Source organism: Mesocricetus auratus, unplaced genomic scaffold (assembly GCF_017639785.1).
Source record: "Mesocricetus auratus isolate SY011 unplaced genomic scaffold, BCM_Maur_2.0 Super-Scaffold_100013, whole genome shotgun sequence".
Lineage (NCBI taxonomy): Eukaryota > Metazoa > Chordata > Mammalia > Rodentia > Cricetidae > Mesocricetus > Mesocricetus auratus.
In genome coordinates, this window is record NW_024429196.1 from 71,517,892 (window position 1) to 71,543,444 (window position 25,553).

At 46.8% G+C, this 25,553-nt stretch overlaps 1 protein-coding gene across 5 annotated transcripts; it reads left to right on the top strand.

Moving 5' to 3' along the window:
- The first annotated feature begins 314 nt into the window (after positions 1 to 314).
- Secisbp2 (SECIS binding protein 2) lies at positions 315 to 25,139 on the top strand. 5 transcript variants are annotated; one of them, XM_040755971.1, is made up of 17 exons: positions 315 to 445; positions 1,196 to 1,344; positions 2,791 to 3,040; positions 4,139 to 4,280; positions 5,946 to 6,178; positions 9,920 to 9,998; positions 11,827 to 12,032; positions 13,067 to 13,189; positions 13,979 to 14,068; positions 14,770 to 14,902; positions 17,143 to 17,309; positions 18,107 to 18,245; positions 19,965 to 20,106; positions 20,866 to 21,086; positions 23,082 to 23,236; positions 23,578 to 23,767; positions 24,277 to 25,139. In XM_040755971.1, the coding sequence occupies exons 1-17, from the start codon at positions 410 to 412 to the stop codon at positions 24,378 to 24,380; spliced, it is 2,559 nt and encodes an 852-aa protein (XP_040611905.1). In that variant the 5' UTR covers positions 315 to 409; the 3' UTR covers positions 24,381 to 25,139. The 5 variants fall into 5 exon arrangements, with proteins under 5 accessions (XP_040611905.1, XP_040611906.1, XP_040611908.1 ...); XM_040755972.1 differs by having other exon boundaries at positions 11,830 to 12,032; XM_040755973.1 differs by lacking the exon at positions 315 to 445 and adding an exon at positions 512 to 746.
- Positions 25,140 to 25,553: the final 414 nt, after the last annotated feature.

Consider the following 25,553-nt stretch of genomic DNA (forward strand, 5'->3'; position numbering starts at 1 on the left):
TGTAGCTTTGGTTCCTAACCTGCCTGCCGGCACCACACGACATCCCATCTTGCCTAGAAACTCCGCACTAGCAGACACTGCTGCCGCCCTCTTTCCTCCATGAGCCTCCAGCACCGCGGTGATGGCTCACAGCCTGCCCTCCAACTACGGGCACATCCCGGCCCGCCCACGGCAGCAGGGCTCACAGCACCCTTCTGGGCCTGCCAGCAACCACCATCAAAGGCGGCTGTATCCGGCCTCTTCCCACGTGCGCCCCGTAGGCCCCGGACGCCGGGCACTTCCGGCATAAAAAGGCTTCCGTCGCCTGTCGGTGACGTACATCCTGGCGCTGCCGCGCCGGTAGGCGGAAACGTCTAGTCGTTGGTTGGGCCCTCCGCTCGCTTCACGGCGCGGGCTCTCCGTGGCCACCATGGCGTCGGAGCGGCCGCGGGAGCCCGAAGGCGAGGTAAGGGGCGGGCTGCGGGCCTCGGTACGCGCGCGGGGCTGCCAGGGCTGAGGCTCGGGGGTGGGGCGGCTTGACCCTCCCACGGCCTGGCCCGCCAAGTGATGCCACAGAGGCCACCTACCGCCCCCGGCTCCTCAGACCCGCGTCCGCACCCGGTGTGACCGCTAGGTGGCCACAGAAGTCCCTCTCAATTGGCCGAACACGGTGATGAAGTTGTCAGAATAATATTACTCCGCATTGCCAGACAGAACTCAATTTTGAATTCCAGGGACTTATGGCCAAGAGATGATTTTTCGCAAAGGTGATATGTAGTATATTATGTACAAATCCAATATTTGGTGCTATTTGTTGAAAAACTAAATGGCAATAAATTTCAAAACTACAGTTTTGAGCATTTCCTGGGTATATTTGACTACAGTGAGTTCAGGATTCTTATGTATCTCATGTATAAGGATAAGAGAGGTAAAAATAACTGTTTCCAAGTTTAAATCCACAGAACCAGTCCAAGTTGTGGTTCTAATTACATAACAATGTTGAATTTGACTTTAAGGTCAGCATTTTCACTTTTAAGGTCCAGGAAACTTTTTCTAGTAAAAAAGCATTAGGGAGATATTGTTGCCAAAGAAATTTTTGTCTTTGCACCTTTTAATCAGCATTGAGCCTGTTAGAACATCTTTCTTTTGGTTTTTGTCTGTCTGCATTTGGTGAATCTCAAGAGTGTCATAGCCCAACCCACCCTTTCTTCCTCAGGATAGAGTCAAATTGTCAGCTGATGTCAAACCATTTGTCCCTAAGTTTGCTGGGCTCAATGTGGCATGGTCAGAGTCATCAGAAGCTCGAGTCTTCCCAGGCTGTTCGGCCAGTTACCATCCATTTGTGCAGGAGTCTCCGGTGACTGAGTATGTATGTTCTAAATGTCTTGCCTTATGTAAGAGGATTACTTCCTGGAGACCGAGCTAATCACATACCTCCACATACATGAAGCTTGCTAGCATCTTGCAGGCCAGGAAAGGACTCTTCGCCCAAGAAAGAGCCGGGTCTGTATTTAAACATTCAGTGAGGAAGGACAGAGGTGACTAAAAGTACAGTTGCAGGTTCATTTGTTCACGGTTAAAAATCACACAGTTAGGAACTGACGCTGCCCCTCAGCAGTAGAGTGCTTGCTTGCCATTGTCCGGCCCTGGGCTTCATCCTAAGCCATCCAAGCAAAACTGAGCCGAACAAATTCACATTTGTATCGGAAAACGAAATGACAAGAGGGAAGGGGGCAGAGGAAGGATCAGATAGATAACATTTCAGACTGGACAACTTAGCAAGACCTTGTCTCAAAACAAAGTAAGAAGTAGACTGTAGTTCTATAGCTATAGCTTTCTGCCATACAGAAGGCCTCAGGTTCAATCCCCAGTCTATTGACTGATTATTAAGGTGCCCATGTTGTGTGACTCCTGGCCTCTGTGCTGTGCAGTATCCCCTTTGTGCTCTGGCCCTCACAGCACAGTGCAGGATTTGATGGAGGGGTTGAAATGGGAAGGATCCCAGGGTCCTGGAGAGAGGCTGTGCAAGCTGGAGGGCAACTCCTCAGCAGAGGTAATGAACGGCCTGTTGGCTCTTGAGTCCAGGGCTGTAGAGGCATTGTCAGGAACTGGATGGACAGTAGGGTGCAAAACTCTTGGCCCATGTGCTTCCTGTGCTGACACTACAGAGCAACTTCCTTTTTAACTTGTAACTACTTTGTGGTGGTACGGGTTAAACCCATGGCCTTGTGCATTTCATGAACGCTATCTACCGTTGAGCTCCCTTGCCCAGCCCTAGTTTGTTAGTTCTAAACAAAACAGCAGCAGCAGCCTTTGCAGGAAGAAAAGGAGGTTCTCTTTGGCTGTATGTGCATGCACATGTGTGTTGTGTATGTGTGTGGTATACATGTGTGTGTGTGAACGTGCACATGTGTGCGTATACACGCGGAAGGCTGAGGTTGATGTTGAGTCTTTCCTTGGTGCTTTTCTTTCTTGAGAAAGAGTCTCGCTGAACCTGAAGCTTGTCAGTTGGCTGGAATGGCTGGCCAGGAGCTTCAAGGATCTGCCCTTCCCAGCTGTAGGCTGGGGTCACAGACACACTGCCATGCACTGCCCTTCACAGGCCCTGGGGACCAGACTCGGGCCCTTGTGCTGTGGTGCAGGCACTTTACTAACAGCCATCTCTCCCAGGTTTGGCTGTTGATAGGGGAGTTTCCAATGCTGGAGTAAATGATCCTAGAAAATTTGAAGCATTTAAATTACTGTCTTAACAAAAAATTAACATCCTTGGTTTGTGTTATGAAATCTGCAACTGAAATTTACACTTTTTAGACAAAAAGTTTATCCTGAAGACATGGCCTTTGGAGCCCCTGCATTCCCAAGGCAGTACGTATCTTCAGAGGTAACACTGCATCCGTTTGCCTATTCCACTTATGCCCTTGAGTCTGCACAGAGTGTCTGCTCAGTGCCAGCCCTGCAGATTGATTACAGCCAACCTCAGTGTCGCCCAGGCTTTCGGACAGCAAAGCCCCAAAGTGAGCATACATGCTCTACTCCTCAGGAAGCAAAAGGTATATTTAAGGTGAGGAAATGCTTCAGTTTTGATATTGATCGTTTGATTGTTTAAATTGTAAGAAGTTAGTTGGAAGCAACCTAGATGCCCCTCAACCGAAGAGTGGATAGAGAAAATGTGGTACATTTACACAATGGAGTACTATTCAGCAGAAAAAATACCCAATGGAATCCTGAAATTTGCAGGCAAATGGATGGCACTAGAAGAAACCATCCTGAGCGAGGTAACCCAGTCACAAAAAGAGAAACATGGCATGTACTCTCTCATATATGGATTTTAGATCTGGGGAGTGCCAGCCTATAATCCCATGGCCAGAGAGTCTGGGAAACAGAACCTTCATTCAGTAGCTGATGGAAGAAGAGACAGACTCCCATGGCTAAGCACTGAGCTGAACTCAAGAAATCTAGTGACAGAGAGGGAGGACTGATGACCAAAGGGATTAAGACTGGGCTGATTTAGCCCCCAGAAACAGCTGACCTGACAAGGGTTAGCTCTTAAATCCCAGACTGATGCCTGGGAATCCAGCATGGGACTGATCAAGACCCCCTGAATGTAGGTGTCAGTGAGGAGACCTAGGTAACCTATTGAGCCTTGGGTAGTAGATCAGTATTTATCCCGAGTATACAAATGGACTTTGGACTCCCATCCAACAATGAGAGAGGCACTCTTACCCTGAACTCTTGGGGGAGGATCTAGGCCCTGCCCTGTATGTAATAACAGACTATGGACACCTCCATGGAGGGCCTCACCCTCCCTGGGGAAATGAGGGGATATTGGGAGGGTTGGTGGGAGGGCACGGGAGGAGGGGAGGGAAACGGAGAGGGACCTGGAATTGACATGTGAAGCAGCCTTGTTTCTAATTTAAATTTAAATTTAAAAATAAAAAAAGACATAAAAAATAAAAAAATGTAAGAAGTTAGTATGTTACATAATATTTAAGTATTGCTTACCTTTTTATGATAATCAGCCTTTTTACAAGTGATTTGGTTTATTCTTTCCTTAAATGCTTGGGTTGTGAGCACTTTCTGCTTTGCTCTGTTAAAGTTCCTTTCTTGGTGTGGTAGTAGTTTCCTCATCACATACTGTGTTTTACAATCTCTGCTGCAGAAAAGATCCTCCGATGAGAGAAGGACATGTGGCGAGCAGAAGTCAAACAGCAGAAGGGCTGACAGAGGAATGCCTTCTGAGATGAGGCCAGCTAGAGGTTCCTGTCATCTGTCCACGCGTGCTGAGAGTAGTTTGAAAGCAGGTAAAACTAAAACTTGTGGGAATTGTTCGTCATTACTGCTCCAAAAAATGTGCCCTGGATCCTGGCCTCTCTGAGGCCACATCAGACTTGTGATGGTGGTTTCTAGACGTCATTTCTTTCAGGCAGTGATGGGAGGGGTTGTTACAGTGTAGTATGTGTTGCATTGTATATTCAGAAGGTTCTGTAGCCTATTAGGGCCACCACATAGCATGTAGGTGATGACCTCAAGGTTCAGAACACCCCCTTAGTTCAGATCACACCCATAGTTTTTACACTGTGTGTGTCCATGTCCATGCTCATTCCTGAACTCTCTTCTCCATTCTGAGGTAGTAGGAAGATTTGACTATAGTAAAATCCCATGCTAAATGGTGCCAAACCTGGGCACTCCGGTTACCAGAGATTACACATGCATCTCCCAGCTGGAAGATTTCTCTTCCCACCTGACTGAAAGCTAGGGAGTTTACCTGATACCTGTGTTGTTTTTAGTTTTAAGACCAGGCCTACTGTGTAGACCAGACTGACCTTTTACTTTCTCGGTCCCCCTTCCTCAGCCTCATAAGCTCTGGGGTTATTGACATGTACCTCTATGCTTAAGAAAAGCTATTTCTAGGATCAGTTATGCCCCTGAGTTTTCACAGAGCATTCCTAGCTATGTGTTCTTCCTATAAATCATTTACTAGTACTGCTTGGCCATAGACACAACTATTCTTTTCCCTTTCCTTTTTTACAATAGTTTGTTTTTATTTTATGGGCATTGGTATTTTACCTGCATACACCTCTGTGTGAAGGTGTCAAATCTGGAGCTGGAGTCTCAGGCATTGGTGAGCTGCCATGTGAGTGCTGGGAATTGAACCCAGGACCTCTGGAAGAACAGACAGTGCTCTCAACTGCTGAGCCATCTCTCTAGCCCCCACAGTTATTTCTATAATGATTTACAGTTTGCTTTTTTTGTTGTTGTTGTTTGGTTGGTTTTTGATTTGGTTTGGTTGTCCTGGAACTCACAGAGATCAATTGTCTGCCTGTGCCTACCAAATGGTTTAAAAGTGTGTGCTGCTCACTTCCCCTGGCTTACAGCTTTGTGTGTGTGTGTGTGTGTGTGTGTGTGTGTGTGTGTGTGTGTGTGTGTGTGTGCGTGTACTTAACCAGGGCTGTGAACTTGCATGTGTAATTCTATCACTTGGTTTAATTATTTTTTCTATTCTCATCTACTCTACTCATTAACCACCTGGCATGTGAGAATGTGGAAATATCAGTGCTAGATGTACTACCTTTGGACTTATAATTTGCTGAGGCGCTTCATGGAACTGCAGCCGTCTCACTGTCCTTGGTGATGAAGTATGGGGAAAGGCTGAAAGCTTTTTACAACAGTGTCCATCTGTGAGACTCCCCTTAAGTTTGCCCAACTCAAAAACATGAGAAATTCAGATGTGCAGCTGGGCAGTCAGGCCTGGCTGTCATTTCACCAGCTTTAGAGCTGCTGCAGAAATGTGGATCCTGGGGGATGCCTCTTGTCATTTGTATCTGTAAAGGTTAGAAGTAGGAATGAGCTTGAGTGTGTTAACAGCAGCCTGCTGCATCTACCTGCTTCTCTAAAGTTGAGGTTTGAGTGCTAGTGAGCAAGCTGTATCCTGATTTTTATCCTAGCTTTTCATTCTGTAATTACAGATGGTTATCACAAACGAACAGACCGAAAGTCCAGAATCCTTGCAAAAAGTCCAGAATCCACCTCCAAACCTGAATTTGAGTTTAGCAGGTTGGACTTTCCTGAACTGCAGAGTCCAAAGAACAGGAATGTGCAAGAGACGCAGAAGCAGCCCAGGTGGGGGCCTCTTAGCTCTGCTGCCAGGAGCTCGTCTCTCCTGAGAGACGCAGGCAAGCCGGTTGCAGAGGTGGTAGAGGTGAGTCAGTTGTCTCTATCCTCTGCACGCGCTTCAGTGTTCTGTCACTTGAAACGCTTTGTATGTTAACTTGTTGTGGGTTGTGAAGACCAGAGTGCTAGGGAAAAGGCACTGGGGAGAGGCCTTGGCTTTGCCCTTGGCCAGCCTGATATAACAAGATCCTTCCATCTGGAGCTGCTGTCTCCAGAGGGCTCGTCTGATGTGCTTCCTGTAAACCAGGTAGCACAAAAAGTGAGGAGGACCCAGCAAAATAGCCAGACATAGCCCATGCCTGTAGTCGCAGGGCTCTCCTGGGGAGATGGTTGCCAGAGACAGACTCACCCCACTCTAGGACCAGCCAACCTGGAAGAGGTTCCCAGTGACAAGCAAGAAACCCCGTCTCAAACAATTCGTAGGACAGATACCCAGCCTGGGGTTGTCCTCTGACCTCTCCAGCATGCATCATGCCTTAGCTTCAGCAACACACAAACACGGTTTCTTAAAATTCTTCTAAAATAACGATGATAATACACAGTGGAAATAGAAGAGAGTTCCCTCAATTAGGGAGTATGCATGAATGTTCTTAATATTTAAAATCCTTTGGGAGCTGAGTGATGGTGCCGCACACCTTTAATCCCAACACTTAGAAGGCAGAGGCAGGCAGATCTCCCTCTGTAAGTTCCAGGACAGCCAGGACTATTACACAGAGAAACCCTGTCTTAAGTAAACAAATAAATAAAATAAAAATAAGTGAATAAATAAAATCTTTTGGGACTTTTTTTACATTGAATATTTTTGGCAACTGTTGCTTTTGGATGCATCCTATTGCTAGCTATAATTCATATACACCATCCTGAATAAGTAAGTTGCTTGTAGTTTTCATTGATCTTTATGAGCTGTCTTGGGGTGTGAAGGTGTGTGTGTGTGTGTGTGTGTGTGTGTGTGTGTGTGTGTGTGTGTGTATAAGTGCAGGTAAATGCTCACTTACTGGGCTGTATCCCTGAGCCTAGGCTATGTTTTAATTATTAGGTTACTGAACACGCTGAAATAATAAAATGGCAAGTGAATAAATTTATAAAATATATGTTCCTAAAAATCATTAAAATTTAAGGGTTAGAGCAATGTCTCAGTGGTTAACAGCATTGGCTGCTCTTTCAGAGGACCTGGGTTCAATTCCCAGCACCCACCTGGCAGCTCATTTACATGTACATTTACAACTAATCCCTCTGCTTATGCTGTCTTTGCCTTCACTCTGGGGTGTATTTGAATATCCTTGTATTCTGCACCACACATCATCACATGCCCGACAGTAAGAGGAGGCAGCCTACTTCATGCAAAGACACAGGCTTTCTTGACTTTGTGGATGTTTTATTTAGATCTGATTTTGTGTGTGTGTGTGTGTGTGTGTGTGTGTGTGTGTGTGTGTGTGTGTTTTAGTATATGAGCATTCATTTTAGGACCATTGAGTTTGGGGGATTTTTTTGTTTGTTTCTTTGTTTGAGACAAGGTCTGTTATGTAGCTCTGCCTGACTTGGAACCACTGTATAGACCAGGCTGTCCTTGAACTCACAGAGATCCACCTGTCTGTCTCCCAAGTGCTGGAATTAAAGCCCTTTGCCATCATTCCCAGCTGGACCATTGGGTTTTAAGAATTATAGAAGGGAAGGACATTTGCTCAATTATGTTTATAGCAACGTTATTCGTAATAACCAGAACCTGGAAACAACCTAGATGCTCCTCAATCAAAGAATGGATAAGGCAAACGCGGTACATTTACACTGTGGAATACTACTCAGTGGTAAAAAACAATGACATCTTGAAATTTGCAGGCAGATGGACAAAATTAGAAAAAAATATCCTGAGTGAGGTAACCCAGACCCAGAAAGACAAATATAATATGTACTCACTCATAAGTGGATATTAGACATAAAACAAGGGATAACCAGCATATAGCTCACAACCGCAGGGAATTAGGTAACAAAGAGTACCCTAAGGGAGATGAATTTGCCTAGGAAGAGAAAAAAAGACAAAATCTCCTAAATAAATTGGGAGTGTGGAGGGCATAGGGGAGGAAGGTGGAAGGGGAGAGGGGAGGAGGGAGGGAGAGTGGAGAAAATGTATAGCTCAATAAAAACAAGTTAAAAAAAAAAGAATTCCTGAAAAGCTATGTCTATGGGGTATGTGGGTGTATAATTTGTTTTTGTTTTTTTTTAACATTTGAATGTATGTATGGACATACACCACCACATGCAAAACTTACTATTGATGGTATATGAAAGTTGCAAGTTATTTAAAGTAGTGTAATGTAGTTATTGGGACCTATAGGAAAGCAATATACGATGTTTACATTGTAGGCAGAGTAGTTGAAGGGCACTACTTAAGCTGTAGACTTCAGTGGTCTTTTTTTTTTTTCCACTCTAGGGGAAAGTTTGTTGGGAAAAAAGTAGTTAACTTTTCTTGTAATTTACTTAGATATTTGGAATTTTTTTTTGTTTATTGATCAAGACAGGTTTTCTCTGTGTAACCCCGGCTACCTTGAAAGTAGACCGGCCTGTTTTTTGGTTTTTTGTTTTTAAGATTTATTTTATTTTTACTTGATGTGTATGAGTGTTTTGCCTGTGTGTATGGAAGTGCATACCACATGAAGTCCTAGAGGCAAGCAGAGGATTCCAGACCCCTGAAACTGGGTGAAACCAGAGTTACAGACAGTTACGAGCTGACATGTGGGTCTCGGGAACTGAACTCAGGTCCTCTGAAACAGCAGCCAGTGCTCTTAACCACTGAGCCATCTCTCCTGGCCCCGCAGCCTGGTTTTTGTTTGTTTGTTTGTTTTTTGTTTTGGTTTTCTGAGACAGGGTTTCTCTGTATTGTTTTGGAGGCTGTCCTGGAACTCGCTCTGTAGGCCAGGCTGGCCTCGAACTCACAGAGATCCGCCTGCCTCTGCCTCCCGAGTGCTGGGATTGAAGGCGTGTGAGGCTTGAAGGCGTGTGAGGCGTGCGCCACCAACACCCAGCGACCAACCTGGTTTTTAACTCAGATTTCCTATTCCTGCCTATTCCTCCTGAGTGCTGGTATTAAAGGCATGTGCCCCCATGCCTGGCTGATATTTGGAATTTTTAATTAGCATGTTTTTACAGATTTTAGGAATTCAGGGAAAGCTATGTTTAATGAGTGATTCCTTTCTGTTTGAGACAGGAAGTAAATAACAGGCAGGGTTCTGTGTGCTTTTTAGTGAGGCTTGTTTTAGAGTGGTTTTAGGACCCCAGCAAACTGAAAGGTGGGGTGGTCTTTCCCATGTGCTGCTTGCCTCATTCATCCCCAGCTCCCATGTCAGCCCACTCTCGTGATGCCTTACAGTTATGCAGCTCCATGGGCGTGCCTCTTACCCCGGCATTCCTAATTGACATCTGGACCACTGCAGCTGGACTGCCATAGAATAACCTCACTGCCCCGAACATCTATGTTCTACCTGTTAATCTCTCCCCAGCATCTGCAGCCTCTGACCTTCTGTCTTTTCTGGAACCCTGAAGAGTTGGAATCACGTGTTCTGTAGCTGCTTTCAGTTGACAGTGCACTGGTCTGTGCCTTCACCTTCTTTCCCCAGTGGCCTCATGTAGAGCCTCCCCGGCAATGAGTGAGCAGTCTGCTGCTCTGTCTCCCCACCCCAGAGGGTCACTGTTGTATAACTTGGTCATTCTAAAGGGCGTGCAATGCTGTATTGTTGTAAATGACTTTCCCTGATGTTAGATGGCCTCTTTTTAGGGTGAAACGGTGAAGACCGATCACACAGATAGAGCTGTGACTGACAATGCTGCTACCAGTTCCCCTTCATGTACACGAGGTAAGAGTGACTACAAAATGCTGTTTTTTAAGCACATTTAGCACCAGTGTCATTAAATGTTGTCAGTTTCGAAGCTGCTTTTAAGGCATCATTGTTAGTTTAGAATATTGGAGCCCATATCCATGACAGTTGGTATAAAATGAGAGGCCATATTCTAAATGAACAGAGTCTTGGTAAATGAGAATTTTATGAACCCAAAAATGAGAACTTCTTTTAGTACTGTAGGATACAGTATACTTTTAACATGTCAGAGTCCCAGAGCATCTATATATTTAAGTGGTAACTGTTAATATTGGCATTATTCAAAGTTAGATCAAGTTTTAAAACAAGCATTACTTAATGGCCAGGCCCAGTAACCCCAATATTTGGGAGACTGAGGCATGACAATGCCACAAGTTCAAGGGCAGCCTGGTCTATAATAGTTCTGGGATAACCTAGTCTCCCCAGTGAGACTCTATCTTATAAAACAGCAGACCCTCCACTTGAAAACAATGCATTGCACTTTAAATACAGTTTGTTTTTATATATAAAAAAGTAACCTTTTCCATAATTAAGATACTATGGCTAGAGTAGCCTTGTTTTGTACTTTTTTAGCATGTAGCTCTTTGAGTCTGGTTTGGCATTTGGCTCTTCACTGATAATACCTTGTAGCCTTCGGAGCACCACAGAGTGTGCTTAGAGTGAAGAATGAGGGAGATTACTGGGCTTTTTTTCTCCTGCCAGCAAGGTGGTTACAATTTGGTGTGCTTTCAGCAGCCTGTCCAGGAAGCCAGGCATTCGGGAAGCACTGAGGGGATTGTGCTTCTGAAATGGTTACAGAAGCTTGTCCTAGCAAAAATCTAAACCATTCCTTGGTACATGGTACACCCAAGGATAGTTCTTCACTGCCGGGACTGTCTCAGTAGCTCAGTAGCTGTAGTGTGAGTCACGTGGCTGACATGCATTTGTCATGATGGATGTCCTTTTGTTTGATGTACATATAGAGCTTCATGGGCAGCTAAGGAGCCCATGTGTGTGCTTTAGTGTGCTTTCATTGTGTTGTAATGCAGTAAGTTGTCAGTCACTGTGACAGCACAGGTCTGTGGATCCTTGATTTCTCCTGTTAAAGGCACAGAGCAAGGTTAACAGGTCCAAAGTGGATCTTTGCTCTTTAATTCTGTGTTTGCCACATGAATATTTTCTGAGATGTTGTTTAACGAAAACTTATTTGTCTGCCCATCAGTGTTCTCCAAAGTAAGAAATCTAGGCAAATAATTAACATATGAGTTAAAGGGGAAGAGACTGAGCATGCACTTTTCGAGAAGAAAAACAAGTAGAGTGAATACTGTAGTTCTGAGGTAGTGTTCTAGACAGTGAATACTGTAGTTCTGAGGTAGTGTTCTGGATAGTCGGTGATTACTATAATTCTGGGGTAGGTAGTGTTCTGGACAGTCAGTGAATACTGTAATTCTGAGGTAGTGTTCTGGACAGTCGGTGATTACTATAATTCTGGGGTAGGTAGTGTTCTGGACAGTCAGTGAATACTGTAGTTCTGAGGTAGTGTTCTGGACAGTCGGTGATTACTATAATTCTGGGGTAGGTAGTGTTCTGGACAGTCAGTGAATACTGTGGTTCTAAGGCAGTGTTCTGAACAGTCGATGAATACAGTAGTTCTAAGGGGTATTCTGGACAGCTAGTTGGTAGATACTGTAGTTTCCCAAGATGGTGTTCTAAACACCATAATTTTTGTTATGCTGTGAATAATTAATTATCACAAGGTGCATTTTTGAATAATCACGGAACTCCTGTTTGCTGTTGAGATTGTCCGGTAATTACGGTTATCTTTAAGCAGAGTTATCTTGGACACCAATGGGTTATATTGTTCGGCAGACAGTGTCTTCAGGATCAGCAGCAGCAACTGAAAACGTTGGTTCTGTGATAAACCTAAAGAAGACTGCTTCATCAGCTGATGCTAAGAATGCTAGTGTGACATCTGAGGCTTTATCTTCAGATCCTTCCTACAACAGGGAGAAATTTGTTCATCCCGTTACAAAGGTATGCATCACTAGGCTGTGGCAGGAGGCCTGTAGATTTAAGGACAGCCTAGGCAACATTGTGAAACCTTGTCTCTAGAAAAGCAGTTAAGCTGGTTAAGTGTCATGGGCTGGGAAAAGAGTGGGCAATCAGTACTCAATGGTGACAGAGTTGGAGAAAGCTCTCCAGTTGCCTGGTTATAGCAATGTGTGCATGGACATGGTGCCACTGGTCTGCGCCGAGCATGGTTAGGTGGCACAGTTTATGTTGCATGACTACACAGTAGGATGCCAAGTCTGGATTCACTGCACTTTCTTCTCAGCTCCTCACTGAGAGTGCTGCAGTCTTTCCCATACTAACAGCCTGAGCGCTCTGGACCTGAGCCTTGACAAGAGAATGGGGTGTTTGTCAGGAAATAAGAGAGCTTTACTCTGAGAGAAGAGGTGTCTTGAAAGACTGCAGCCATGTTGAGAGAGAGAGCATGCCCCATACATTGCTAGTACTCTAGCACAGTCATGCTCACAATTCTTGAATGTTTTAAAGAAAATATGCTGCCGTAAGTTTATGCTGATATCTGGCCGATGCATCCTTTTCCTTCACTTTGCTCGATTGCATTTGGAGAACTAGTGCATGGACTACAGTAATGTTAGTAAGATAAGTGAATTTCAGATTCTGTGATCACCTGGCACATGATATTAATTTCAGTTTACCTGTTATAAGATAGGATTCAGAATAGATTTCCCCCCTTAAATTCATGCAGTTTTTTTGTTTTGGTTTTGGTTTTTCGTTTTTCGAGGCAGTGTTTCTCTGTGGCTTTGGAGGCTGTGCTGGAACTCGCTCTTATAGACCAGGCTGGTCTCGAACTCACAGAGATCCGCCTGCCTCTGCCTCCTGAGTGCTAGGATTAAAGGCATGCACCACCACTGCCCGGCATTTCACAATTTTTTTAAAATAATTGTTTCTTACATCATTCTTTTAATTTTGTTTTGACACAGGTCTAAGATTCTATTAAATACCCTAATATACCACAGTTTTTTCCTTGTATTTTTATCTAGGCTAAAGCATCACAAAGGGGTGAACTTGAACAAAATGAAACCTCAAGAAAGAATAAGAAAAAGAAAGAAAAGTCTAAACCAAATTATGAAGTCCTATCAGTTCAGGAGCCACCAAGGATTGAAGTATGTATTTACTCTGAGCTTTGTGTGGTGCAAGTGGGGTTTTCTTAGACATGGGCTCACACTGGCTTTTGAATTGAAGATCTCTGATGCCCCCTTCAACAATTCTTTTCCTGCTGCTAAAGAATTTTAACAATCTACTGGGTGGTGGTGGCACAGACCCTTAGTCCTAGCACTTGGAAGTCAGAGGCAGGTGAATGTCAATGAGGTTACCTGATCTACAGAGTGAGTTCCAGGACAGCCAGGACTGTTACACAGAAGTAGGATGGTCATTCCCAGAAGTCTTGGAACATTCCAGAATAAGGTTAGGTGTAGGGTAGAGTGTTGTGCTTATGCCAGTGAACTGGTCATGCTTCTGCCTTTTAATTCCCTCATGACTTATCCCAGGGTACCCAAAGTGCTGACAAAATTCCAACAAAATAACGTGATTTAAAATTTTTCTTTAGCAGGCTTATTGCCTCTTGTCTGTTTATTGCCCTGTTTGGTGTAAGTCCCAAAATATTTAAATCTGCTGATTTTGGATTTCTGAGTGTTTTAGTGAAAAACATGAATGTATTTTTTGATAGACTCGTGTTAAGAAAGTATGGTTGGTTCTGGGGACTTCTGAAGTACATAGGTGTTAGAGCTGTGGTCTTAAAACATGCTCTAAGAGTCAGATAAAGTCGGAACTTCCATGTTATGTAGCATAATCACCCCAACTTTTGTGGGTCTTGTAGAAAACTGTGAGTTGGGGGGGGGCGTGTGTGTAGCTGCTCGTCACCCATGTAGGAAGCTGACAGTGTGCTTTCCTAGGATGCCGAGGAGTTCCCCAACCTGTCAGCTGCGTCGGAAAGAAGACACAGAGTAGAATCCCCGAAACTTCAAAGGAAACAGCAGGTGCAGGTGAGTTTTAGATTGCAGTCACTGTCGCTTCCGATGTGACTGGCCTGTACACGAACTGTGGTGAGAATGTCCTCCAGATGTCTTCATGGAGGACTTTCGTTTGATGTGTTCTCCAAAGGAGAACGACTTGACCACTCCTCAGCTGAAGCAGCCTATCCCTTTTGAAACAAGACTTGGTAACTACAGTTACTGTCAGGAGGGGACACACTGTCTGGAAAGTAAAGAGGGGAGCATTTTTCTACCCAGCCAGGCGGTACTGAGCCAAGAGGGCCATCCTCCTTTAACCCTGTCCAGTCAGTACTGAGCCAAGAGGGGCCTTTCCTCCATTAACCCTGTCCAGTCAGTACTGAGCCAGGGAGGCCATGTTCTAACCAGGTAGCCTCACACAAAAACCTCAGGGGTTTTGTTTGGGTTTTTTTAGGACAAAAAACTCTGCCTCGACCTCTCGAGGGCTAGGGTTATAGGGATTTGCCTCCATTCCCGTCTTCCTAGACTCCTGTAGCCAAAGATTTCACATAAGCTTTGATCTCTTACCTATCAGTATATGCTGTTAATCCACAGTGGAGATATAAATAGAAATGGACAGAAATAACCAATGTGAATTTCATAGTCTTTTAATCTGTTCGTTTTGTCTTTTAAAAATGTAAACCATGGTGTGTGAAACACAATATTAGGAGTAAACTTGTAATTGTACTTTGTAGAGTGATTTTAAAACTGGTGGAAAGAAGAGCCAGACTCCAGTGCAGCTGGACCTGGGAGGCATGCTGGCAGCACTGGAGAAGCAGCAGCAAGTCCCGCATGCCAAGCCATCCTCCAGACCCGTTGTGTTCTCAGGTAGGCACCTTCGCACCTCAGCAGAGGCTGTTGTGTGAGCACTTCCTTCTTCAGAAACGTTAGTCACTGTCACAGAGGGTGCTGAGATAAATTAAAAACAACAACAAAATCAAGAACCATCTCTTTAAAGTTAAAGAGGTATTCCCCCTTAATCCATCCCTGGGACTCATTTTGTCAGACTTGCAGAGCAAGTGCTCCTAGTGGCTGAGCCATTTGCTGGCCCGGTTTTCCCTTTATATGATGAGATTCTGTGACAGAAGATTTCCTTGTGAGGTGCTATGCTCCCAGGACCTTCACTGCATTCTGCATGCCTGGATGGATCCCCCTGGTGGGGTGGGGTGGGAGGGGAGGATACTATATTAGTTACTGTTCCATGCTGTGAAGAGACACTTTGACCAAACAGCTCTTATAATAAAGTATTTCATTGGAGCCTTAATTACATTTTTAGAGGGTTAGTCCATAATCGTGGGGGAAGCAGACAAGCTGGAGCAGGGGCTGAGAGCTTACATCCTGACCCACAGGCAGCGGGAAGAGAGAGACACTGGACCTGTCATGGGCTTTTGAAACCTTGGAGCCCACCCCAGTGACAGACACTTCCTCCAGAAAGGCCACACTTCCTAATCTTTCCTAAACAATTCCATTAACTAGTTACCAAACATCCAAATATATGAATCTGTGGAGCCATTCTTTCAAACCACCACAGGCACCACCGTGGACAGGGTACAGTCAGTACCGGATATTATCTGTCACTCTGTCCATTCCTTTTGAGGCAGGGTTTCTCCCTGAACCTGGCGCCCTTTCCTCTCAGGTAGGCTGGAAGCTATCAAGCCTCAGCTGTCTTCCTGTCTGATCCCCTTGGAGCTGGGATTACAGGTGTGCACAGAGTGCCTGACTTGGTACATGGGTGCTGGACCCAAACTGCAGTTCACTCTCATGATTACAGAGCAAGCACTCAAATGCTGAGCCATCTCTCCAGCCTCTTGGCTTTGTTGATATGAAATGTATATAAGTTAAACTTTTTCAACTATACAGTTAAGGAGTCCAGATGAGGACTGGATTCGGTGGTACCATTATGTGCCAGGCAAGCAAGCAGGTGTAAATAGGGGCCACCTGGCCAATATCTGTTCCAAAGGCTCTGTAGATGCAAGGTGGTATGCTGTAGAATGAGAGCAGCCTAGAAAAGATAGTGTAGCCTGTCTGGGCAGGTCGTGTAGGTGACTTCCAGTATCGTATGAGTGAGGTTGGATGGATGCAGCACTAGTTATGTTAGGATGACACTCCATAAAGGAGCACCCAAGACATGCTTGGACAGATTCTGAGACTTCTTGGAACAAGGTAGGGGGCACATGGGGTTTGTTGGCTACCATTCCTTTTTCTTTGGTATTTTAGAAATCATAAAATCACCTAAGGGAATCAGAGGGATTGACAGGAGCAGGGAGGGCCAGGAAAAGGGAGTGGTGAGGAGAAATATGCTCAACATGATATTAGCTATGCTAGAGGCTTTCAACCATGAAGGGAGTAGAGTTCAGAAGGACTGTTTCCTTGAAGCAGTGCTGTGGCAGGAAGTGGGGTAGAGTGGGAGAGTTAAACTCCAGTGTTAAGTAGTTACCAAAAGTATTGACTGGAGGACTGGAGAGATGGCCCAGTGGTTAAGAGCACTGGCTGTTCTTCCAGAGGTCCTGAGTTCAATTCCCAGCAACCATGTGGTGCCCTCTTCTGGCATGCAGGCAGAACACTGTATATATAATAAAGAAATAAATCTTTTAAAAAATTATTTGAGAGATCAACTGCCTATGGTAGTATTCAGAGCATTTTCGTGTCCAGAAATCTGAAGAACCAATTAGAAGCATGACTAGAATTTTATAAGAGCCATGTAATATAGCTAGACAAATGGCGTTACTAAGAATCCAGTAAGCAGTACAGGAGGCAGTCCCAACTGAGTGTGTGGTGGAGAACAGTTTCCCAGGAGCACCAGTAGTAAACAGAAACCACCGCAAAAATAGCCCAAATCAAGCAGTGTGATCCTTGCAGCTTTAGACAGACCTTCCCGGAGTGATGCCAAGTAAAGAGTGAATACTGTTTGGAGTCCATGCTTGTGAGAAGGTGTAAAAGGTGGTTTGACGGCGTCCAGAAAGGCTGTGGTCAGAGGGTACTTGGGTGAGCCCTGCAGAGCCTTAGGCTGCTCTGAGCTGGCCAAGGCCTCCAGGCAGGGACCATGGAGCATCCCCACTGTGTTGCAGTCGGAGCAGTGCCAGTCCTTTCCAAGGATGCCTCCTCGGGTGACAGGGGTCGCCGCTCCAGTCAGGTGAAGACCCCACACAATCCCTTGGACTCCAGTGCCCCCCTGATGAAGAAGGGGAAGCAGAGAGAAATCCCTAAGGCCAAGAAGCCCACCTCCCTGAAGAAGGTATGTGGGCTGTTTCCATGGAAACAATGTACTGGAAGACTGATGGACTCTGCACTGTACGCCGGCCTTTCTCATACCTCTACCTTTTCAGTTGCTCTAGAGATTGAAACTACGTCACTGCTTATATAGGCAAGCGTTCCACCACTGAGCCATATCCCAGACTTTGGCTTCTAAGGTTTATATTATAGACAAGTGTTGCACCAAATCATGTTTGTTTCTCTGGCAAGTGATCCTTCAGCCTCTCCTTAACAAGACAGAGGGTGTAGACAAAGAAAATCTCTTCTTATTTCTCTGTGGCAGTACGTAGGGGAGTTGCATTTCCTTCCTCATATACTCTCCCAGACTGTGAAGGCTTCTCTGCAGGCCTTCTGTTCACCAGTCAGCCCTGTGCTGTGTGCTCTAGGTCTGTTTAAATGTCTGTGGTGGGCTGGGCGGTGCTTGTGCCATCCTTTAATCCCAGCACTTGGTAAGCAGAGGCAGGTGAATCACTGTGAGTTCAAGGCCAGCCTGGTCTACAGAATTAATTCTAGGACAGCAAGGACTACACAGAGAAACCCTGTATCTGGGGATGTGGGAGAGTCTGTGATGGATGGCTCTTGTACCGTACAAGTGGCCTCAGAGCCTCGTGTCCCCAGAGAGAAGTCTGATGTGGGATGGAGGGGTTGCCATCACTGCAAAGGCATCACCAGGTGCACTTAGCAAGCTGAACTTGGGCATTTCTTGGGCAGAAGAGCCTATCTTTTAGGTACAAGTATTTCGGTGTTTTAATTGATTTTTGTTTGTTTTTTAATTCTAAGATCATTTTGAAAGAACGGCAAGAGAGAATGCAGCAGCGACTCCAAGAAAGTGCTGCGAGCCTGGCTGTGGCCAGTGATGACGCACAGGACGTAGAGGGTGGTGCCAGTGACCAAGCCCCCCAGCACGTCCACCCCACAGGTACCAGGTTCTGTGCGTGTGTGTGCATCTGGAATAGTCCTTCAGATGGTAGCCCCTGTGAGAATGGTGAGCTGGGGTAGAAACGGGGACTCTGTGAGCCCCACATAGTCCCTGTGGTAAGATGCAAGTTAACATGGAACCTGGAGGATGTGTTTCCACAACCTAGTTTTACAGGCAGAGGAGCCCCTTCCTGAGGTTTGGTCTTGTGTGATGCTGGGAGCTCCAACCACAAGGCTATTTATATTTACCAAGTATGTGAAACCTGGTGTCATCAAAATTAGCGTGTATGGTTTTCCGGTTGTGCATTCAGCGAGTGTACATAGTGCAAATGCGTGTGCTAAAGGACTGTGCACAGCGTGAGAAAACAGCGGCCCTCTCCAGGTCATCCTGTTAGAGGCCTCCTGCAGGGATACTGCCCCAGTGGGTACCAGCCATAGCGCTGTGACCTGGCACAGTGCCTCTGTGGTGTGTGCCATGCTGACTCCACCTCCTTTTCTGGCATGTGGAGCTTACACTGATTTCAGTACCGTATAGTATTTGGCTGGGTAAGTGTGCCCAGTGTGGGAGCGCACCAAGGCAGTTGGTAGAAATGAAATGAATCTGCCCTCTGCAGTGTTGTTGGTATCTCTAGGATGGCCTGAGCGCTTAATTCTCGACTGGGCTTACTGTTGGAGCCACTGCCACCCCTCTCCAGGTGTTCTGCAGTCAACAGCTGAGTGGATAAGCCTTATTGGTGCTCCCACCCATATCCCATAGCAATGTCTCTTTGTGCTTGCCACAGCAGAGGGTGAGGTGTGTGTTCTTGAATCCCATCCCTAGTGATGTTACCTTGCTTTCATCTGGAAGTAACTGGTTGGACATGCTGAGCTGTTGTGGACTCCATCTCTATGTAACACATAGCCCAGTCCAACGTTCACGGGGGTTTTGTTGTGGTTTGTGTTAGTTGTTTTGGTTTTCTATGTTGCTTTGGGTTTTGTTTGGGGTGTTTTTGGCAGTGTTGGGGGTCAAACCTATGGCACACCAGCACTGTACCCCAGGCCCAATGCTCCCTTAGTTAGAGGCAGGAGTTAATCTGTTTTTAGAAGGTTATTTGATAAAGGTTTTAACATAACTCAGACCTCTAACTGTGAGTTGTTTGGATTTTGAAACAGGCTCACACACTTGTGTCCCACACTAGCCTCAAACTGACTGTAGTTTAGGCCTTTCTTGAGCCTAGCTATGGTAGTCCTTCTGCCTCAGCTTCTTGCTAACCGTAGGGATTTTTCTTTGAAGCATGGTCTCACTGTATAGCCCTAGCTAGCCTCGACTTTAGTGTGTAGACCAATTAGCCCTGAACACACAGAAATCTCTTACCTCTGTCTCCTGAGTGCTTGGAAATGAACCCTACTTTATGAAATTTCCTAATAAGTTATTCTTTAGATTCCACACATGGTAGATTTCATCACTTAGTGGTAACTTTTCTGTATTTTTAACACAATGAAAATGAGTGCGTGAACAGACTGGGGAGGGGAGAGGGCTGAGGAAAGACCAGAGAGCTGCCCTGACATCCATACCAGACTTCCCCTCTAAGGCCGTATTGTTCCTTTTGCCTGGCTCTACATGTTGATGGACTGCATATGTCACTTGCACCAGAGACTTGTGCTCTGCAGGATGCTCTCTGTTGTGCAAGGCCCTGCCAGGGTGCACAGTGATTTTTATTTTCTTTTTCCCTCTCTGAAGGTCCAGAGAAGACAGAAGAATCAGTGATTGAGGGTGAGTCAGAAGAGCCAACTGGCACAGAGTTCCAGAAGGACCCAGAGGCCTGCCAGCCTGCCCCTGGCAGTGCCAGCTTCCCCAAGATCCACAGCCGGAGGTTCCGGGAGTGAGTGAGCATGGGCTGCTGGGGCTCGGGTTGGGGCTGACTCCAGCTTCTCCCACCTGTGGTGGCGTAACAGCACGGGCTGCGGTGTCTGACCACAGTGTATTTTAGTCCCGAGCTTTAAGTCTCCTCAGGAGCTAGTTATGCTATAGGGGTGGGATGTGGGCATCTTATTCCCGTGTGTGGGGTGCAGTGCTTGTGGTTCTGTCTTGCTGACAATGATTGAAGAGGTGTCCTTAGTCGGTTTTTGAAGTTGGGGGGTGAAGTTTCACAGAAGTTTCTTTTCCTTCCATTCTTTTTGCTTATTTTTCTTTCTTTCTTCCTTCCTTTTTATTTATTTACCCTTTTGAGACAATCTTACTGTGTGGCCCAGGCTAGTCTTGGCTTTGAATTTACACTCTTGGTTCTTCAGCCTCTGTATACTGGGGTTACAGGTATGGCCCACCATGCCTGGTTTCAGTTTAGTTCCCCAAGATGTGATGCATTCAGCATCGCTCATATGTCCCCTTTCACAGCGCTCCTTGGGGAAGCCTATCTATCTAGGTGCCTGTGTTCAGAGCACGGTAACACAGAGGAGAAGCCTGATAGGGCCTACATAAGGCATGCAGGGCAGGGCCTCCCATGGCATTCCTCCCTTGTCGTAGAGGGTTGCATTCGTCCTTTGTGTCGCAAGCATATCGGGAATTACATGTTCCTGGTTGAGCATTGGTGTCTCCATGGCTTCTGTCTGATGCTGTCTGCATTGCCTGGGGTTCCTTTCAGCTACTGCAGCCAGATGCTTAGTAAAGAAGTAGATGCTTGTGTCACGGGGCTGCTCAAGGAACTGGTACGCTTCCAAGACCGGATGTACCAGAAGGATCCTGTCAAGGCCAAGACCAAACGCCGGCTTGTGTTGGGGCTGAGGGAAGTCCTGAAACACCTGAAGCTCAGGAAGCTGAAGTGCATCATCATCTCTCCCAACTGTGAGAAGACACAGTCCAAAGGTGACAGCACCCACCACACAGGCTCCTTCCTGTGCCAGTGCCCAGTGTCTGCCCTCAGGCAGCCATGCACATGGTCAGTGGGCACGTTGGCAGCTTGCTTTCAGTTCTAACAGCAGTCATTTACCCAGTGTACTGTGAGCTGAGCCCCCGTCTAACACTAGCTCTAACCCTGCTTCTGACCAAGGGCCTTCCTCTGGGGCCAGCCAGCAGACTTCTCTGACACAGGGTACAGTGAGCCTCTGCCATGCAGGCTGCAGCTCTAGAGCTCGGTGGGGTTGCTGGAGACCTTGCAGGGACTTTGGTCCTGTCTGCAGTTATTCTGTCTGTATTTAACTCCTCTGCTCACTCCTGCTAATGTGAGTTTGTCGCAGTACTCCAGCAGTTGGCCTGGACTGGATGAAGGCCGTGTAGGAGGTGGTAGTGAACTTGTCTGCCCTCCTGTCATGACTCTGGGCGGACCTGGGTTCAGTGGTGGAAGGAGTCATTGGAAGAATGCCATCACTCTCTCCCTCTCTTCATCCTGCCGTGTGAGCTGTCTCCCTGTCCCATTCCTTCCTCCTGTGTGTAACCTTCAACTTAGCCAAATCACACTCTGAGGTAACAGGTCCAGGTCCCGATGCCAGGTCCTGAGCTATGATCTCAGGTTACCACTTTACATTCCGGCCTTTGGAACAACAGCAGCTAGACCTCCTCATGTGCAGCCCAGGAGCTCACCTCTGCTGGCTCAGTGCTGTTCCACCACTACCACCAGACAAAACATGGCTTGCCAGACTGGCAGTGTGTTGGTGGCGCCAGATGGCCTCTGCGGGTCATGGGGGAGAGCAGCAGACTGTTTTCTGGCTCTTGTCTGCAGTGTACATCTAGACAGACTACACTGTGTAGTGGTCACCAAAGCCTGCTAGCACCCAGTAGAAGCTAGCTGTAGCCCCTGGAAGGCTCTTTCCGCCTCCTGCTTGCCGGGCAGGTTCCTGTCAGCTCTCCCTCTCCACCTGTCCGTATGCTGCTGTCACAGGTGTCGCATGGGGTCCTGCATGCCTAGCCCTGCCTTTGCAGAGGGCAGCAATGAGAGCTGGGTGTCTCTGTGGTTTCCTGGGGTTAGACTGCAGAGCAATGGCACTGTGAGAACAGGCATGTGGGGAGCCTGTGAGCCGGGACCACGCTTCCACCTGTCGGGGTAGAGAAGCACAGGGCAGTGCGTGTGGCATGTTTCCCATTTCCTTTCGCCTTACACACGCATTTTAAAATTTCTCAAATCCCCGTTGTAGGAAGCCATAATTTTTTTAAAGTTCAAGGTTAGTGTGGAGTTGACATTTAGTCACTTTAGATTATCTGTTAGCATGTTGGTGTTCTGAAAATTGTCCGTGGGCTTTGTGAGTTTGCCGCTATGGTCTTCTATTTCTGAGGTAAATAGTCATTTCTTCATTCCTTCTTGCTATTGTTGGAGCATAGAAGTGTGTGCCACCATCACCCTGACTGACCTCCCCTCTGTTGGGAGTGATCCTCAAGTGCTGTTGGGTTCCCAGTGACCAGGTATGTCACCTGTGCAAGGTGATCCTTCATCTCCTCCCTGTATTGGCCTTGCTGGTATCTCGTCAGAAGCAGGCCCAAGGTAGTAAGGAGCCAGGAGCCCACGTAAGCCAGGCCCCTGGGCCTGCAGTGTGGTAGGCCCCTAGCCTCCCTGCGCTTCTAGTTTTCAGTATGTAAGTGGGGACTTGTCTTCTAAGGACTTGGCTTTTCAGGGGTGATACAGTTGTTCAGCTGCCTGTCACAGAGTGCTATCGTCTAACTCTTGGTTTTCCCTGAGCATGTTGGAATCGTGCAGTCTCACATTTGGAGGTGTTTGAGAGAATTGACTCTTCCTTGTGGTTGTTGGACTTGCTCTCTCTGGTGGAATTCAGGGTGGGCAGCTGACCTTACTGTGACTACAGGTGGGGTGTGTTGTTGTCTGAAGAGTCAGCATCAAGCCTGTGGATGGACCTGTGCTTCTTTAACCAGGTGGACTGGACGACACGCTGCACACCATCATCGATTGCGCCTGTGAGCAGAACATCCCCTTCGTGTTTGCACTCAACCGCAAGGCGCTGGGGCGTAGTCTGAACAAAGCAGTTCCTGTCAGCATCGTGGGGATCTTCAGCTATGATGGGGCCCAGGTGAGCTGAGCCCCAGCCTCTTAGCTCCTTGTCCGTGGGAAGAAGTTGGGGTCATGCCCTATCATGTAAGTCTACCAACAGGCAGACCATAGCCTTTGTTGGGTTGGCCCTAAGGAGAATTCCTCCCAAAGCAGAACCTTCTCAGAAAGCAAACCTTTGTCTCCATAATACTACTGAGTGAAGGTCCTGAATTTGACTCTGGGTTTATTACCAAACGAGAGGTACCACATGCCTAAATCTTTGGTCAGGCTCCTTATCTCCTGGCAGCACTCATAGGCAGAGGCACCACAACCCATGTTACCCTACCTTGCTGTCCTGCAATGTGCTCTCTTGTGTTCAAGGACCAGTTCCACAAGATGGTTGAGCTGACCATGGCGGCCCGACAGGCATATAAAACCATGCTGGAAACAGTGCGGCAGGAGCTGGCAGGACAGCCTGGGCCTCAGACCCCTCCCAACCCACCCATACAGGAACCCATCCAGTCCACTGAAGAAGGCACCCTTGCCTCCACTGGAAAGGAACCACACTATAGTGAGTGCTCGGGGAAGGAGACCTCTGAGTTCAGTGTTAATCAGAACCTCAGTTGGTTAGGAGAGCAGCATGGCTCTGATGCCTTAAGACTAGCTGCAATGAGCCATGGTAGGTCCAGACAGGACTGAATCCATCACTCTGGCCCATTGCTTCTGAGATTTTAATCATCAGACGTCAGAAGCTGCAAAATCATAGTTGATGGTCTTACATTTGAGCTAAATGTTACCTGAACAAAGGTGGCTTAAGGGCAGCTAACCCTGAGACCAACTTGGGAGGGCGAGTGAATTCTCAGTGCCACTGTTCAGAGAGATGTGCTTTTTGGGGGGCTGTGACTGATGCTGCTCATTAAGGGGAGAGCCAGCCTACAAGTAAGGAAGAGTGAATAGAGCTGGCCAGGGACATCTGAACACAGTGAACATCTGGCAACATCTCATGCCACCTCATCCTTGCCTCTGATGGAGCTGTGTGACCTGTCAGTGTGTGTCACTTGGGCTGTCTTCCTGTTTCAGTTGAGCTTTGGAGAAAGCACTTGGAGGCATACAGTCAGCGGGCCCTGGAGCTGGAGGACTCACTGGAGGCGTCAACCTCTCAGATGATGAACTTGAATTTATAAGAAGAGTTCTTACCTGTGTGTCTGTGTATTGGGTAAGGATGGGAGAGGCAGGAAAAAGACTTCTCAATTCTTTACTGACCTGATGTAGTTTATGACTGTAGAGTTGGAAATTCACTGACCTAAGGGCAGAGGAAGCAGCTGCTGTAGCACTGCAAGTCCATCAAGTGGACACAGATAGACTCGTGAGAGGAAGCGGTGATTGAGCTTGGTTCTCGTTCTCTCTACGCACTGGACCTGGAAATTGCTGGAGAAGGTGGCCCTGAGTACTGTGCTGCCCAGGAGACACTCCATACCGAGCCAATGAACCAGTGGTGATGGGGGAGAGGGGGCGCTGTGCTCCCCGGGGGACTGTGGAGGGAGGGCCCTTTCTCGGGTTGGAGCACTGTGCTCCCTGGGGGACTGTGGAAGGAGGGCCCTTTCTCGGGTTGGAGCACTGTGCTCCCTGGGGGACTGTGGAGGGAGGGCCCTTTCTCCAGTTGGAGCCCTGCCACTTTGTGCTGCCAAGGATTTGCTAAAATGAGCCTCAGAAGAAAATTAGTTTCTAACATGATTTTTGACATAAATTAATCCTTTTAGTTTTTATTTTCCAAAGAAGCAGTATATATCAAATTTGTAGATTTCAGTTTGGTATCTACAAATCTTTTTAATGAACATATGATGAATGTGATTTCTGTCTTAGAGGACAGAGCTTGCTTGCGTATTTTCTCTGCAAGTGAGAGGGTTTATTTATTTTGAATAAAGAGTGATTATTTAACTTCATCTCAGACTCTGGCGATCTTAGGCCAGTGTGTCAGTCTCACTGGTTATTCCCACTGGAATTCCTTATTGGGCTGTTCCTCTTTCACACTGCTAAGGTCTAACAGGTTCAGTCATCATGCCCAGTCACAGAACCAGGGACTGCCAAATCCTCAGACCATTGCTTGCACCTTTTTCACCAAGTCTGCCCCATGTCAGGAGAGATATTTACTGTCGGCAGACATGCACTGGCTTTGGGAATTCTGCTGGCTGGATTCAGTTGCACTCGGCATTGTCTCTGAGGCGTGGCCTGTGATGAGAAGTGATAGTGGAGACTGAGACATGGCATGCCTACCATAGGCCGGGCCTGGCTGTGTGGCCTGGGCTTGCTGCGGCACACACCGCCCACCACCTGGAGCCCATAGTCGGTTTGGGCTC

Excerpts from the sequence above, each read along its gene's own strand:
- Secisbp2 (XM_040755971.1), top strand. The coding sequence starts at position 410 with ATGGCGTCGGAGCGGCCGCGGGAGCCCGAAGGCGAG. Across the intron at positions 4,281-5,945 it reads TGAGAGTAGTTTGAAAGCAG|ATGGTTATCACAAACGAACA; the intron begins GTAAAACTAAAA and ends CTGTAATTACAG. Across the intron at positions 12,033-13,066 it reads TTGTTCATCCCGTTACAAAG|GCTAAAGCATCACAAAGGGG; the intron begins GTATGCATCACT and ends ATTTTTATCTAG.